This window comes from Podarcis muralis, chromosome 3 (genome assembly GCF_964188315.1).
Source record: "Podarcis muralis chromosome 3, rPodMur119.hap1.1, whole genome shotgun sequence".
NCBI lineage: Eukaryota > Metazoa > Chordata > Lepidosauria > Squamata > Lacertidae > Podarcis > Podarcis muralis.
In genome coordinates, this window is record NC_135657.1 from 88,590,126 (window position 1) to 88,606,560 (window position 16,435).

At 40.9% G+C, this 16,435-nt stretch overlaps 1 protein-coding gene across 1 annotated transcript in view; it reads left to right on the plus strand.

Annotated features, from left to right (window-relative positions):
* Positions 1–16,435, plus strand: part of COL21A1 (collagen type XXI alpha 1 chain) — an 84,987-nt gene that overhangs the window by 19,090 nt on the left and 49,462 nt on the right. Inside the window, exons 3-10 of the mRNA XM_028722621.2 lie at positions 1,017–1,568; positions 6,968–7,136; positions 7,281–7,497; positions 8,452–8,625; positions 9,487–9,564; positions 10,392–10,400; positions 11,099–11,182; positions 13,776–13,838. Coding sequence (XP_028578454.2) covers positions 1,017–1,568; positions 6,968–7,136; positions 7,281–7,497; positions 8,452–8,625; positions 9,487–9,564; positions 10,392–10,400; positions 11,099–11,182; positions 13,776–13,838 — 1,346 coding nt within the window. The remainder of the gene's footprint in view (positions 1–1,016; positions 1,569–6,967; positions 7,137–7,280; positions 7,498–8,451; positions 8,626–9,486; positions 9,565–10,391; positions 10,401–11,098; positions 11,183–13,775; positions 13,839–16,435) is intronic.

Genomic DNA, 16,435 nt, shown 5'->3' on the forward strand with positions numbered 1-16,435 from the left:
CATGTTAACTGCACTGGGGCTGTGGGGGAGGCACTTGTTGCCTCTGCCCAGGGTTGTCAACACCACATCTGCCTCAAGGGCATCTTCTGGGGCTTTAGAAATGGAGTGCATGTATTCCCTGCCATTTCTGCCCTTTAGTCATAAGCATCTCGTAGGGTGCTTTCAGTGAACTGTCCTTTGGCATCTCCCTGTGTGTGCCATTCTTTAGGGGTGTGCGGCTGGTGGCAGCAGCCTGTGCGGATGTTTGAGCTGATTGTCAGTGGGGCGATGTTGGGTACAGAGTGTGCTTCGCATGTGTTTGTCTATCTGGTTGTGCCGTTTTGCGCTGTTCCTGCTTGTGACAGTGCAGTTGGTGCGGTGAGTGTGCCTTCCGGTGCGTGGCATGCAGTGCCTGCTGTCTGGCTGCTGTGGTGAGTGTCTATAGGGATGCCACGTGCACTCTGTCCCCTGTTTATCTTCATGCTTACACTTGCACTTTTGAGCTGCTTCCCATGAGCTGTCTTTGAGCATTATCGCAGTCCATATACACCTGTTAAGGGCACTTGTGGACTCTCCTCTGTGCACCAAAAAGGTGGCTGCAGTTCCCATAGTAATGCTGGCTGAGCTGGCTCTGTGTTTTGCTGGCTCCTTTTCTCTCTGCTGGGCTGGAGCCAGCTCATCTGGTATTTACCCCTCCCTGGGGCTCCTGAACAGAGTTTGGATCTAGCATACTTCACCAGTTTATTTTAAGACAACGTAATTTATGACAGCTCCCCCTATTTAGAATTTCTCTGCTGATTAGTTGAATTCAGTACCCACTGAAATCAGTGGAGCTTAAGTCATGAATAACTTTCCCCCACTGATTTAAGTGGAACCTAACTTCAATTAACTTTGTTTCAATCCCACCAAATCATGGCATAAATGTTTGCAAAAATATCATGCCCTTGACCCTTGAAGATAAAACACTAAGATTACATTCAATACAGATTACTGAATTTGATTTCTGTTTCTCTCTCTTCTCTTTCTCCATTTTTAAGGTTGTCGAACTGCCCCAACAGATCTAGTGTTCATATTGGATGGCTCCTGGAGTGTTGGCCCAGAAAACTTTGAAATAGTCAAAAGGTGGCTTGTCAATATTACAAGTAACTTTGACATTGGACCAAAGTTCATTCAAGTTGGAGTAGTTCAGTACAGTGATTATCCTGTGCTTGAAATCCCACTTGGGTCACATGATTCAAATGAAAACCTCGTCAGAGGAATGGAATACATACAATACTTGGGTGGAAATACAAGAACAGGGAAAGCCATTCAGTTTGCAATCGATCACCTATTTGCCAAATCTGCAAGGTTCCTTACAAAAATTGCAGTGGTACTTACCGACGGAAAGTCACAAGATGATGTCAAAGAAGTGGCAGCTGAAGCAAGAAAAAACAAGATCACTCTGTTTGCCATTGGAGTTGGGTCAGAAACGGAAGAGGATGAACTAAGAGCCATTGCCAACAAGCCCTCGTCAACATATGTGTTCTATGTTGAAGATTATATTGCAATATCCAGAATAAGAGAAGTCATAAAGCAGAAACTCTGTGAAGGTAAATATTAATGCCTTTCTGCAGAGTCATTAATCTCTTTTTCCTTTAAGGAGTATGATGTGCTGTAGTGGTATGCTGGCCTCACTTATTTTAGTACTTCGGTGTATAGGAAGCTGCCATACCATCAGGCAGGCCATCACTCCCTCTAGCTCAGGGGTGGGGCATCTCTGGCCCTTGGGTGTAATTAGGCCCACCAGACCTCCCCATTTGACTCAGGAGGCCATTTTAGCCAAGCCACGTCCACCAGTTTTATAGCTGTTGTCAGGTAAAGATGCAACTGGGCTGAAAGGAGGTTTGCAGACACTATCAGTTAGTGGCTTGGTGGCATCTATAGAGCCCTTTGCCCATGTGTGAGCAAAACTGAGTCACCTGACATCATTGCGACATGTGATTGACGGGGTGGGGGTGATATACTGACCCAACATCTGGATCCAGTTCCCCACCCCTACTTCCTCTCCACTGACTGCCAGGAGCTCACCAGGGTTTCAGAAATGGGCCTTTTCTAGGATTTACGTATATCCTCCCACTCAGTGGGAGATGTATGGATGTGCCTGCTGCTCCATTATGTGTACAGGATTATTGATGGTCTGCGAGCTGTCCATTAATAATCAGAACCCTGATAGTCTTAGATAAGAAGTTGATGTATGGATCTGATTTTTGTTTTGTTTTGTTTTATTTCTGACAAATTAAAGGGCAGATATAATTTAATTAATGCCACTCAGTAGATCTGAACAAGGAACCATTGTGTACAGCAGAAGGACGCACAGGTTTGGTATGAAAGAGAAACGCGTTTGCATGAGAAGTGAGGAAATGAAGCTCACTGCCAAGGCAGACTTTGTAATCATCGCATCTGGCAATTCCCAAGTCTAGACTAGTGGTTAAGAATATGAAACTTTTGCTGGCTGACCTTCCCCAAGACTCTGCAGCAGCCTTAGCGGTGAACTGATGACTATGGGGGGTTATTGGGTTGTTGTTTTTATATTGACTATATTTGTTGTGGTTTTATATATTGATATTGTTATGTGAACCACCCTGAGACCTCTAGGTTATAGGGCAGTATATAAATTCAATAAATAAAAATACTAAATAAATAATATGGCTCAGCCATTGTGAGTGGAGAGGCCCAAGAGGGACTGGTTACTTGATTGAGTGTTGAAACCACTGGTATGGTCAAAAACTCTGGTCTTTGGTTGGTTCAGAAACTGAAAAGGCTGAGATGGGAGCAAGCCCTCATCAACACAACACAATGTTCCTCATCCTAAGCAGAATCTACCTGTGCTTGTGGTAGGGTTGTGTGCCTACTTACCTTGTAATGGGTTTGTTTTAGTCTAGCTTCCCATGCTTTTGTAGTATCATGCATCAGCAGAAAGCAACTGCCGGGCTTGACCTTTTCTGACCCTGCCATTGGAATGACTGAATCAGGGATGAGGAACCCTTGCCTCTCCTGATGTTGTTGGACCACAGCTCCTATCATTCCTGACTATTGGCCATGCAGGCTGGGGCTGATGAGAGTTGGAGTCCAACAACACCCAGAGGCTCATGGGTTTCCCATCCAGTCGTGTTACTGAAAAATCTTTCCCTCCCTCCACGTACTCTCTCTTTGCAGGGGGGTTGTGTGTAGCTACTCTACCACAAAGTTGTTTTTGCAATGTTCCTCAGAACCTTTCATGCCCATCCCTCTTGCTCTTTCCCTATGCTTCAGAGGTCTGCTGGCAAAGGATACTTGGGGCCGTTTCAGAGACATTCAAAATATTCCCCACATAATGTGCTACAGCTATCCCTGGCAATGCAGAGACTGCCCTCTGGGATTTTAAAATAAACTATATGACATAGCTGTGTTTCAGGCTTGATGTGAGATGAAATTTAAGCCCTAGCACTTGAAGTCTGCTCTCTTTCTATGTTTTGAAAAGAGAAGATCCTGGGTAGGATCCAAAGGTTCTGTTCCATTCATGGAAAGAGTCTTCTGTGACTTGAAAGCCGCCTTTGGATCCAGACCCCTGACGTGTAATGTACCCACTGCAATGCATAAGATTTCAGAATGTTCTCTGAATATTTATTATAATTTTTAAAAATCCTTAAAACAAGTCAGAAACATTGCTGTTCCTAAAGGTGCTGGCACTTTGCACACTTAACAGAAATAAATCCATGACTGCAATTCTCTCCAGCATTGCCAAAAAGGAACAAGATGAGTCAAGGCAGCTGTTCATCCATGATGGACGCACCGTTTGTTTGCTCTTTTAAGGGTAAACCGAGCCCTTTAAAAGGGTGAAATGAGCCATAAAGAGGGCCCAGCTTGGACTGGTCTGTACTGGAAAGGGATTAACCTAATGATAGCCAAGTGATGCTCTCCAGATGTAGTCCAACTACACTACAACTCCCAGCTCTAGCTAGCATGGCCAATAGAGAGGACATACCATTAACTACCCCTGGGTTAACCCTTTTCCTTATCTGCTATTTTCTGATCAGAGTCACACTTTCCTAGAACTGCTGTTTGCCTTGTGGGGCAAAATAGATATGTACCATGTGGCTTCCTTCCCCAGCTCTGATCTGAATTCCACTTCCTATCTACACTTATCCTAGGAGCATATGCTACAGGAGATCTGATCAAGGCCCTCCTCACCTTTGTATCTAGAATCAAGAGAGCCTCAGTATCAGCTCTTTGAGTCAGGACTTCTTCTCCACATATTTCTTGCTTCTGCTGCTCTTTAAAGAACCATGAATATGGATGGTGCAATCATTTGCCTTCTGTTAACCTGCATGTGGCTTGCTACTTCCATTGTGATTGAATGTAAAAACTGGATTTGTTTTAAAGGACTTAGTAAGATGACAATAAAATATCAAGATTCTTAAGTAATAGCAGAACTACATTCTAAACCTTGCAGCTGTGTTCTGATGTTTAAAAAATGGTTTGCGGTGTACAAACTGTACTGGTGTCTTTATTAATCAAATACCTTATTATGATTATTTGTACTTTCTGTTTTAAGTAGATGTTTGCTTTCATGTATAATTGTAAGCATTCCATTGTCATTGCCTAATAGGTTACTGTACAATGACATATTTGGGAACAGATTATCTGCCCTTAAATTCATGTCTCTCAACAGGAATTGAGATTAAAAACCCATTTCCCCAACCAGTTCCAGAGATATGATTGTTGGTCTTGCTGACTGCTGAACTGTCATTACCATGATGAGAAGGAGTTTGATAATGGCATATATGCAGAAATTTAGGGTGGGGGGCTGGGTTTAGTATTTCCTGACGGGGCATGCCAAAACTCAGTTCTGAATGCATTCCCAGTTCTCATGTGATTGCTTGCACTCATGGCACCAGTGGCTTCCAGTATGAACAGCAACTACCATTCTGGAGCTGATTGTGAAAATGGGTGGCTAGTCAACTCACAACGAAAGAGTGGGTTGCCTATTTTTGTATCTGAAACAAGACCCATTTTATGCAGCGCTTTGAATGTTTGCATCTTAGCAAAGCATGCTACAAAATCATGATTAGTTCCACATCTTCATTTCTCCATCCCCTAAAGTCTTAACAAGAGAGCTTTCCCCATAAATTCTGTGTCAGTGCAAATAAAAGTTGGCACATTCCTACTTTTTAAAATTCCTTTTTAACATTGTACCTTAAGTGCCCAGTATTGTATTTTGTGTTATTTTTTAAGTAGCATTCAGCCAGCTACAATTTTTTTTTCATATCACATTCTTTTAGAATGAAATTCATTTCCAGTCTGTCGCAGTCTTGGTGAATGCAAAGAAGTCAAAACACAACTTGTTGAATGCAAGTAGTTTGTAGTTTGCTTCACTGTGTCTGGCCCTTGATTTTTTGTAGGGTCTGCAGAATGGGGCTTCAGTGGATTTCTTCAGTGGATAATCCTTATTATACCAGGAGGGACTGTAGAATGAAGGGCTACCAGTACAAAAGGTTAGAATGGATCCTTAGGACAGGAGCAACAGAGAGGAGTTAGTAGTGTCTGGCACAAGGTCTGCCACTTTTTGGCTTGCCAATAGCTCTAGAAGGGAAAGTGTAAACAGTGGTCTAGTTCAGGTATATTATCAAACCATGGTTTCCTGTTATGAGAGAGAGCTGTGGCAAGCTTTGGCACACCACCCTCCATTCTCCTTTCTATCTTCAAGTATGAGCAGAGCAGACTGAAAGCTGTAATTTTTATAGTATTACCTTCAAACTGAGGAATCCAAGTTTGTCAATGAAGCATAGTAAGATTAAACTACAGATTCCTGAATTTGGACATAACAGAAGACTGCAGTTTATTATAAAACAAAAATGGAAGTTTTTAGTGTCCTCTTCTTGCAGAAAGAGCAGAGGGAGAAGTGCATAAACTTGAGGCTCACCGCAGCTCATAAAGCTAAAGCAAGGTTTGGTGCATTTCAAATTTAATGATGTTGTGTTTCTCAGTCCCTTCACAGCAGCAAAGTATGTCTTTCACCCTCATAATTTAAATTTTAAAGCAGGTGGCTTTCTGCTTTTAACCTGCACCAGTTTATGTGACAACATGGCAGCATTGTGTAGGATTAGCCTGTTTAATGCTTGCACCCTCCCAGTGCAAGAAGATGAATTCTCCATTTGGCAACGTGTGGCTCACAGATTTTAATCACACCAGCACAAATTGGCCTCCTGCTGAAACAAACTGTTGCACTATCTTGATATCCCTCCATGTTGGTGGCCCCTTGCACGCTCACACAGAACTTCTCTCAGATAGTTGTGGTTCAGGTATATATACCCACTGCATATATGAAAACTTAAGAGTATCGTAAAATGGTTTTGAGCATCAAAACTATACAGGGCTGGTCAGTGACAATGGCATTCCAAAAGTCCTGATATTTCACATAGGAAAAAAATATGCTCAAATAACCATAGTTCACATTTATGTCAGAGGTGGGAAACTTTAGGTTGAAGGGTTGGATATGAGCCTCCACACCCCTCTGTCTGGTCCACAGGACTCGACCCAAGCCACATCCTCCCAGACCAGATCTCTCAGGGTGCCCTCCTGTTGTGATTTTAGCTGGCTAGAAATGTCCTCTTGAACTGTGATTCTACATCTTCCTTGCATGGAGAGTGGTATGTATCTGTCTACATCTACTGGTGTCACACACATCACTGGGGTGCTCCCTAGAAGGTTCCACTTGGTGGAATGTTTTCCTTGGGCTGAAAATAGGTTCATTATCTCCAATTTATGTAGCACACTAAAGTCAATGGTGAGCTTCTCATTAAGTTTTCCAAAGGATGCTTTGAACTGGACTCTCAGTTCAAACAACATAATAATTTAATTACTTGTGCACCAGCCTAATGGTATAAAATTGCACCTTATGCTTTCAAAGTTATACGTCGGTTACTACATCCGTGAATTAAACATTGTGTGTATTTTGGTTGCTTTTCAGAATCAGTTTGCCCAACAAGAATTCCTGTGGCATCACGAGATGAAAAAGGATTTGATATACTTCTAGGTTTAGGTGTGAAGAAAAAGGTGAAAAAGAGAATCCAGATTCCATCTACCAATGCGAAAGCTTATGAAGTAACCTCACGTATTGACTTGTCAGAATTGACAAGGTACAGTTTTTGGTTGTTGTTTTTTAAAGTTTATATCCTTTTTAACTAAAATAAGACTTCCTTATAATGGACCAGATAATTGTTTGAGAATTAGGAATTCAGAGTGTATGTTCTGCTAATTTTTTTTAAAAAATTGCTTTCTAGGAATGTCTTTCCTGAAGGCCTTCCACCATCATATGTGTTTGTATCCACTCAGAGGTTTAAAGTCAGAAAAACATGGGATTTGTGGAGGATTTTAAGCCTGGATGGAAGGCCGCAAATAGCTGTTACTGTAAATGGAGAAGACAGAACGCTGTCATTTACTACAACAAGCCTAGTAAATGATACGCAGGTTGTTACTTTTACTGCACCCCGTGTGAAGGTAAAGAAGACATCACTCATGTCTTGATATATCTGTTATCCATTCTGTGATTTTGAATGTGAAGTGATCCAGTGTTTCACTGTTGGTTATAACAAAGCATCAGAGATTATTCTCATTTTTTGAAGTTAGTGCTTGAATACGAATCTCTGAGGACAAAACATTCATTCCTCTTTGTCACATCTGAACGGCATGCCACATAAAATGTGGCCTGTGTTCCTTTAGAAAACTTAAGAAGTAAACCCAGAAACCACCTTTGGTGGCACGTCCCTGCTCATGTTGTACAATGTGATTCCTTCGTGGCACAGTTTGGGAAAACCTGTAATCTGAAATGGTGCAGTGCTAGCTGTGCCGTTATCTTTCCCACACAAACTAACTTAAGCAATTAGTGTTTATATATAGATCAATTTATAGATGCCATCTGCAAAGTGTGTGTGTGCGTGTGTGCATGTATATTACACAAGCAAACACACACAGAGGTTGCTCTTCTATTTTGTTATTCACTTACGGACTCACTGTTAAAACCGTGTTTATGGAAGACAATCTTACTCGGCTATGAGTGATCGCCAAAGATACACCCCTTTCTATGCCTTTGGTATAGGAAAGTATGATAGAAATACAAAAATAGATACATAATCTCTATAAAGAAGATGGAGATCAATGTTATGCCTAGCTATCTTCTAGAGAAGCACAAGCTGGAAAGGTGTAGCTTGGCATGGTTATAACTCACCTACATGTAATAATGGGAAAATCCAAAAATAATTTTGGGTTTTCCCCCAGTCTGATATAATTATTAGGCCATTTCTTTAAGTTGTTATAGTAGATAATGCACTTTAGTGGCTGAGCCCTTAATTCAGACTGGTGGTAGCAAGTTTTGAAACTTGTATTAGTTTATGTCTTTACATTTAGGGACATGAATGTTGAATATATATTTACAATTCTCTCCCTTTTTTCTAGACATTGTTTGATGAAGGCTGGCATCAAATCCGTCTCTTAGTAACAGAAGCAGATGTTACGTTATATATAGATGACCAAGAAACTGAAATAAAGCCATTGCGTCCTGTTTTAGGGATCTATATCAGTGGAGTAACTCAAATTGGAAAATATTCTGGGAAAGAGGAGACTGTACAGGTATATGTATGCTCAGAATACTACATTTGTGGAATGCAGTTACACCTACCCAATGTTTAGATTTAAGCCTGATCCTAAGCATGATTATTTGGAACAAGTTCAATTAAGTTTAGTGAATGAGGGTGAACAGATGGAAAACAAAAGCAGATTAACATCAACAAACAATAAGCCTGTTGTATGTTTGGTAGCTCAAACCATGGTGTGGATTCTTAACTGTGGTTAGCATAAACCATTATTTAGTGAGATGTCAGGACCAAACCAGTATTTGCCTTGAATGTTTTTGAAGAACAGAATACCCAGTGTGAATTGTTTGCGCAAGGGGAATATAAGAGTTGTAAGCAGCTGTTTCCCTTTTGCATTCATTGACCTTGGTGTCATTACAGAGGACTTGGTGTACAATAAGTAAATGCATAAACTACCAATGTGTGAGTCTGAGCTGTTTTTAAGGAACTTTCAGCACTTTCTGCCCACGTTTGCATTCTGCTACACAAATAACCTGCCCTTTTACAAGTAATTCCTTAGCTGTTATGAAATGGACTTTAGAATATAAGATATTCCAAGAGATTATGGATGTTATTTCTGATTATGAATGACCTTTATATGTTTCTAACTTGTAAAATAGTGCTGTAAATCAGTATGAGTAAGACAGAATGGGTTATTTCCCCTTGGAGCACCTGAGGCTCAAGATACTTGGTTGGAGTGCTCATGAGTATGAATGGAAGGTTCTGCCAATTTCGGTTCTATCTGCTTCTCATTTTTCCACTCTTAAATCCAGTTCTCCCAATTCCTCAGGAATCTGTTGTTTTTAATTAAAAGCATCAAAAATGGGTATCTAATGAGTTCATAATCTTCGTGTTATAGTTTGATGTCCAAAAGTTAAGGATCTACTGTGACCCAGAACAAAATAACCGAGAAACAGCCTGTGAGATCCCTGGATTTGTGAGTATGATAGGATTTATTTATTTTTGGCAAAGCTTGTTTTTCATTTTCATAAAAAACAAACAAACCCATATCATAGTGGGGACGACAGTTCTCCTATTAAGAGAGTTCTCTCTCTCTCTCTGTCTCTCTCTCAAAGAAAAAAGAAAGAAAGAAAGAACTCTTGTGCTATAATTGTGTTATCTGTCTAGGATTTTTAAATTTTTTTTTTAAAACTCTTCTATCTGTCAGTCTTCAAGTTCCTTCAGGACAGAATTTTCCGCAAAATGTGTTTTGGAGAAATTGTTGTTTACCATTAGAGGTTGTTACAGAAGTCTCTCTATGCCAGGGAGACACTGGTAACATGTGACATAGTGTAATTAAAAGGTTCATATTTATACATACCTACAACTATATGGGATGTGGGTGGTGCTGTGGGTTAAACCACAGAGCCTAGGGCTTGCCGATCAGAAGGTCGGTGGTTCAAATCCTCTCAACAGGGTGAGCTCCCATTTGCTGTGTCCCAGCTCCTGCCAACCTAGCAGTTTAAAAGCATGCAGTGCAAGTAGATAAATAGGTACCTCTCCAGCGGGAAGGTAAATGGTGTTTCCGTGCACTGCTCTGGTTTGCCAGAAGCGGCTTAGTCATGCTGACCACCTGACCCGGAAGCTGTATGCCAGCTCCCTTGGCCAGTAAAGCGAGATGAGCGCCGCAACGCCAGAGTCATCCGCGACTGGACCTAACGATCAGGGGTCCCTTTACCTTTACAACTATATGTGCTTTGATTTTAACAATTTCTGCAGGCTTTCTAAAGTCTTGAACTGATTTTATTTATTTATTTATTCCAGAATGGAGAGGTAGGCAAAAACATGCCTATTCATATGGACTTTAAGGTAGTATTTAGTATCACCCCCCCCCTTGCTTCCTTTGTTAATATATCACCAGGTAAGAGCATGCTGTTTGTCTGGGATAGTGAGGATATTTTTGTAAACATCCCCCCCCCCCCAATTTTCAGCTTCTGTGAATAATATGTGCGACCTTTTTGTGGGGTGTGTGTGTTAAATCATTTTGGACTGAATTTGGCATACAAATTATATGCTTTCATTCAGAATTAAACTATTTTTTACATGGGTAGTGGCATTTAGTTCTCACATTGTTGAATCTCTCTCATGTAGTCTGCTTTGTCATAGAAGGAATATGCTTAAAATTTAAGAAAATATATGCACTTAGAGAGCTAAACCATGAGCCCAGGTTCAGATGGCATGCTATTCCAGCAGCAAAATGGGGAGAGTGGAGAAAAGCAGACACATTCCCCTCTCCGGGAGCCTGAACATTTGCTTGTTCATACTATGGAATAGTTCGGCTTAGCATTACCTGTGAACTGGGCCACTCTCTGATTTCCTCATCATACATTGGTATCATGAAATCACTGTCAAGCCAACATGGTAGATTTCAGCAGGGATTTCAGGGGTGAAGGACTTTGTGGAGTAGGTTGTTAATAAGCATAAAGTTGGTTTGGTGTGCATGATTGAAAATTGTTTTTGGTTTTTGGTAGTGCATGAATGGACCAAGTGATGTAGGATCTACACCACCTCCTTGTATATGCCCTCCAGGAAAACAAGGACCACCAGGCCCCAAAGTGAGTGGAGCTTTTCATAATGTATAGGTGCTTTCGTTATGTTTAACTCTGTGGCCATAACACAAATTATGATGATAATGCCTTATTTGTATGCCCCCTTCTAGTTTAAATGCCCAAAGCAAAAATTGCATTTATTATTTATTAGTTTACAGTTTTATATACTGCTTTTCAGGTTGACCTTACAAATCTGTTTACATAAGATCAAACAACAATAAGTGTCAAGTTAAAAAGAAGTTAGAATAGAATGGGAAAGAGAATGGCTGTTTAAAAGAAGCTGTTACTGTTGCTATCAGTTCTTCTTAGCTAGGGGTCAGTTGGTGAGAGTGTATGTACCCTTGACCATTGGCCATGCTGGCTGAGCTTGGTTGGAGCTGGCGTTCTACAACATCTGGAGGGGCAGCTTATTGACTTTCCCTAGAATAAAATTTGTTACAGTTTCTGGAATCTAAGTGTGTATTAGGAGTGGAGGTGGGAGAATACAGTGGTACCTCGGGTTACATACACTTCAGGTTACATACGCTTCAGGGTACAGACTCCGCTAACCCAGAAATAATACCTCGGGTTAAGAACTTTGCTTCAGGATGAGAACAGAAATTGCGCGGCAGCAGCGGGAGGCCCCATTAGCTAAAGTGGCGCTTCAGTTTAAGAACAGTTTCAGGTTAAGAACGGACCTCCGGAACGAATTAAGTACGTAACCAGAGGTACCACTGTAAAATGAACTGAGGCATGCTTCATTTGGGCCATCGTCAGCTAGTCAGAGATCTTAAGAATAGCTTTAAAATGTAATGGGTTATTATAATAATGTTGGATTAGAATGTAGCAATTACCTCGTTATTTGTTTTCTGCATAGTACTAAGACTTAATGCAGCTGCAAAATTAAGGCCAAGCAACTTTGCCCAGGTTTTGGACCACACAGTTGTAGCTGAAGACATGGCCCCTGGCAGACCCCACCATCTTCAGTTTTTCACCCAATGTTCTCTTGTAATGGATGTTCTGACACTCTCAAATACTCTAGAAGACAATGATCTCAACTCAGCCAACTCCCTGAGTCTCCACTTGAACATCTTCTCTTCAGAACATGTTTATGTAGTTATGCATGTTATAAAAGTCTGTAACATCTTAAATATGAAGCAGAAGAACATATCTTGTGAAAACAGAACCACAACCACTTTGAATGTATTGCACTGAGAGATTAAGGACTGTATTATAAAGAACAACTGTTGCATGAAATATTTCTGGGCTTCCCTCCAAGTTTTTATGACTTTGAAAGTATAATTTCCTGAAGTGCCAAAATATAGATGAACAGCAAATGGGTGCATTCACTTGCAACCCACCACCCCAACTTGGCAACATGCGATCAGGTTCTCTTGTGGCTGAAAGGCCCCTGTGGGAAATATTAGACATGGTGTTAGTCATGTGGGTACAGTTAACATGCAAATGTTTACAAATGTAAATGTCAGCCTCAGGGAGGCTCAAGCTTGCCATTGTCCCGATCAATTCCACCCCCCACCCCCAGTTTATATTTACATTAGCAGGGAAGTTTCCATTGGCACCAATGTAAATAGCACCTTCAGGGGTGATTTATGTTGGGGCCATAATGGGATGGGTTAAACTTCCCCTACCCATATCCTGTGGTCTTTCTGTTGCTTGGGCCCCTCTGCAGTGGTAATTAATAGTTTGAAAAAAATGTGCAGATGAATTTAATCCACACAATTAACATTAGCTACAATTAACATTAGCTTGGCCCTCCATGAATGAACAACAGAGGGAGATAAGAGGTGGTTGGTTAGGGGTTATACCTGCCTAAGCTGCACCAGGCAAATGAATGGGCTAGAATGACAGGTTTGTTTCATTTTCCAGAAGAAGCATGTGTGGCTGATGTTAGATGAGGTAACCCTTTGGGGAAACACACACATACACAGAGAAGGCAAGATGGCCACACCAATTCCACTGTAGTTTCCATGCAGATCTATGGGTTGTGAGCTTCACACAAAGCAGAAAATTTGTGCGTCAGAATTTACTATGTCAGAATAGAGTGAGGCAAAACAACCTTTCCTCCCTGCACTATTTATGAGGAGGTTTCAGAAGGGAGAAGAGGAAAATGGACATATTTCCCTTCACACTCTCCAGAAACCTCCCCCATATTTATATATACGGTAAACCCTGGAAGGGTTAGGGGGATATGTACTATAATGTTAAACTCCTCTTCTCCGTGTTATTTCAGAAGATTTCAGGAGTGGAAAAGATATATTTTCTATAACTTTCCCAGGAGAAACACCCACTCCTTCCACCTGTGGAAGCAATAAAGAGTTTAGTTTCAAGGCTGACAACTAGCCCTGAACCACGAGCCTTTTACCACTTTATAGGGCAGCGTGTGAAGGTTTCAGAAGAGCTGGGGGGGAGGGCACCCACTTCCATTCCTTTGTCCGCATCTGAAACCACCTCCTTCCTTTCAGGAGCCCTGTACTAGGCTCCTGTTTAGGTTGGTTGAAACTCTGAGTAGCATCTGTTAGAGGTGGGGGTATTGTGCAGCATTTAGTTGCTGCAACCTTCTCAGTTCTGTTCTGTTCTAATATGTTTGCTTTCTCCCTAGGGGGATCCTGGACAACCTGGGAATCATGGCTATCCTGGAGAACCTGGTCGAGATGGTAAGCCTGTGAGTACTAAAAACTTAGTCATCTATAGTAATTTTAATGCAAAACTGACATTAGAATTGTATCAGAACATTATTAAGGGTGGCAAATGTTCATTATTAACATCAGGATCACGAGTAAGGGGTGACAGTTGGAATTCCCAATCAAGGAGGATTCAGGGAAGATCCATACCTTTTATTGAAAAAGCTACAGAAGTAATATGTCAATGCAACCCTTTGTCTTAAATTTATAATTTACTGTTTTTTTTGTGCAGCAATTTCTAATCTTACAGTCGGGCGTCATAAATTGTTAATCCTGCTATTACAGAAGGGGCATAGAATGTCAACAAGGATATATAATCCAAGTTTCAGAAACTGAAATGATGGCAAGTTAGGATTAGTTTTGTCTTTTCTTTAAAATAGTTTCAGCCATTAAAAAACAAAAAAAATGAGTTCTGGATGCTGTGCTCGCTCACTTCTGATGTGATATCTTCACATCAGCATTACGAGAGCAAGCTGCAGCGAGCCCTCGTTCACATGGCTGATTTTTGTTAAGAAAGAGTAGAGGGAAGAAGAATGCAGTTAATTGCTCACTAGCTAGTCTAATGGCTTCCTCCTTGGGGTAAAACAATATGTAACTGTATCCCACCCAAAGAGAAATAAGAAATGTAATATCTTGTTCCTGTTAGTTCTTGCAAAAATGTGGATGGATGGTTATCATTAGTACTGCGAGTAAGTCTGCAGTGCCCATACTCACCCTGGGAATAAGCTTCTCTGCACATAACTTCTGAATAGACATTTATAGTACTGTTCCGTGAAAGTGTTAGAAGGGAGACTTTAAAAGGTTCAAATGAGTTCAGTTACTTTACCAGGCAATTAAAGTAAGGGCAAATTAAAATGTTGAAGCAGAAGTTTGGGTCTTTTCCCAAAACCATTCATCTCCTTTTGACTTTGGTAATAATGAATTCAAAGAATTTGGTTTTAATTCTTATGGGCCTTTAGAAGGTTTCCAGAAATCTCAAGAAAATGAGCTCCAAGTTAAGCAACGTGGCCTTTATTATTGTTAATGCCACTTAAGGCATTTGGTTCTTGCCCAGAATGTATGAGGCCTGTGATTTTTTTTGATATTTTTTTTTGCATTTCACATTCTATTTCTGGTAAGGAGTCTTTTGATGGTGGTGGTTGTATATTTGGTTTTCTGTATCAGCTCTGTATGGAAAATCTTAAACAAATCCTTGCTGGAAACTCTGTAAATCTGAGGAACATTGCCAATTACTTGGAGAACTCCATGTTGCACTTTATGAAATGTCCAAATTTCTTATTTTGGTTGCTTAGTTACATTTTGGCCATGTTCGTAGGTATAACAGATGGTTGAGATTATTGTGGTGGTTCCCTTTGGATGCTGACACAATACTAGTATGAAGAGCAGTAATACCAAAAATACACTTCTTTCCACATTCTGGAAGATTATATTAGGGAAGAGTCCAATAATTTCAATAAGCAATACTGGAGCCATGTTCAAAGAGAACTCCTAGTTGCAGAACCTGGGATCAATTTAAAGAACTCGTTTCAAGGGTTCATTTTGAACCCTTCAGATAAATTATAAAACTACCATTTCATCAAAATGCTGAAGTGCTCTAGAACAAAAAGAAGACGCAACTTCTAAAGTAGTACAAATTATTTCTTACTGTTTGCAGCAATCCCTTTCTTAGTTAATTATCAGGTAATCCCTTGATAATTATGACCACGCAAGCAAGGGTAATTGGAAACAACAACAACAACAACAACAACAACAACAACAACAACAACAACAACAACAAACAGAGCATTGTAGCCTTCCACTGTACATGAGTGGAGCTGTGCCAGCTAGCTAACATCTGGCCACATATTCCTAACACATGAGATAGAGGGTGTGTAGGTAGTATATTATTGAACGGAGGCCATCCTTTGAGTTTCCTTTGCCTTTAGGAGTTAGGCAGGTGGTGACCAGCAAAAGAGCTTTTTTGGTTGTGATACCCTGTACATGAAGTGCACTCTCTAGAGAAACTTGGGTGCTGCCAATTTTGATGTCTTCTCTGTACCATATACTGTAAGAAGAACATTGTCCAGGCTTTCCACAATGCATTGTATCTGGTTTTCAGTGATCTCTTGTTGTGCTGGAGAGGTAAGTTGTGGATCGAGGGCCCGACCCCCGCTATGTGAAATGAATACGCAAGGACACGTGATGTAAGGTTAATGGGCAAGAAAAGGCCACAACTTTATTGATTACAGCAGTGAAAAAGTATTGGCTTAGGCATTGGATGACTATAGGAGGTGGGTTTATTCAACAGTAGGTGGAGCCTGTTGATGCCAATCCAACTATAGGCTCACCCCTGATGTCACCGAGGGTCGTGCCATGGCCTCCCACCAAGCAGGCATCGGACGGAATACACGACCGCCAGATTCCTTTAACGGAATAACCCACGGTAGATAGCATAGGCGATGGCCACACCTAGCCCTTGACACACATGAATCCAATGCCTAACCTACCCACCAATACCACAAAAGTTGTGACGATTGCTACGAGGTAGGCGAAAAAACCAAAAAGCCTAATGCCAAATGGAAAAATTCCTACCAGGCCC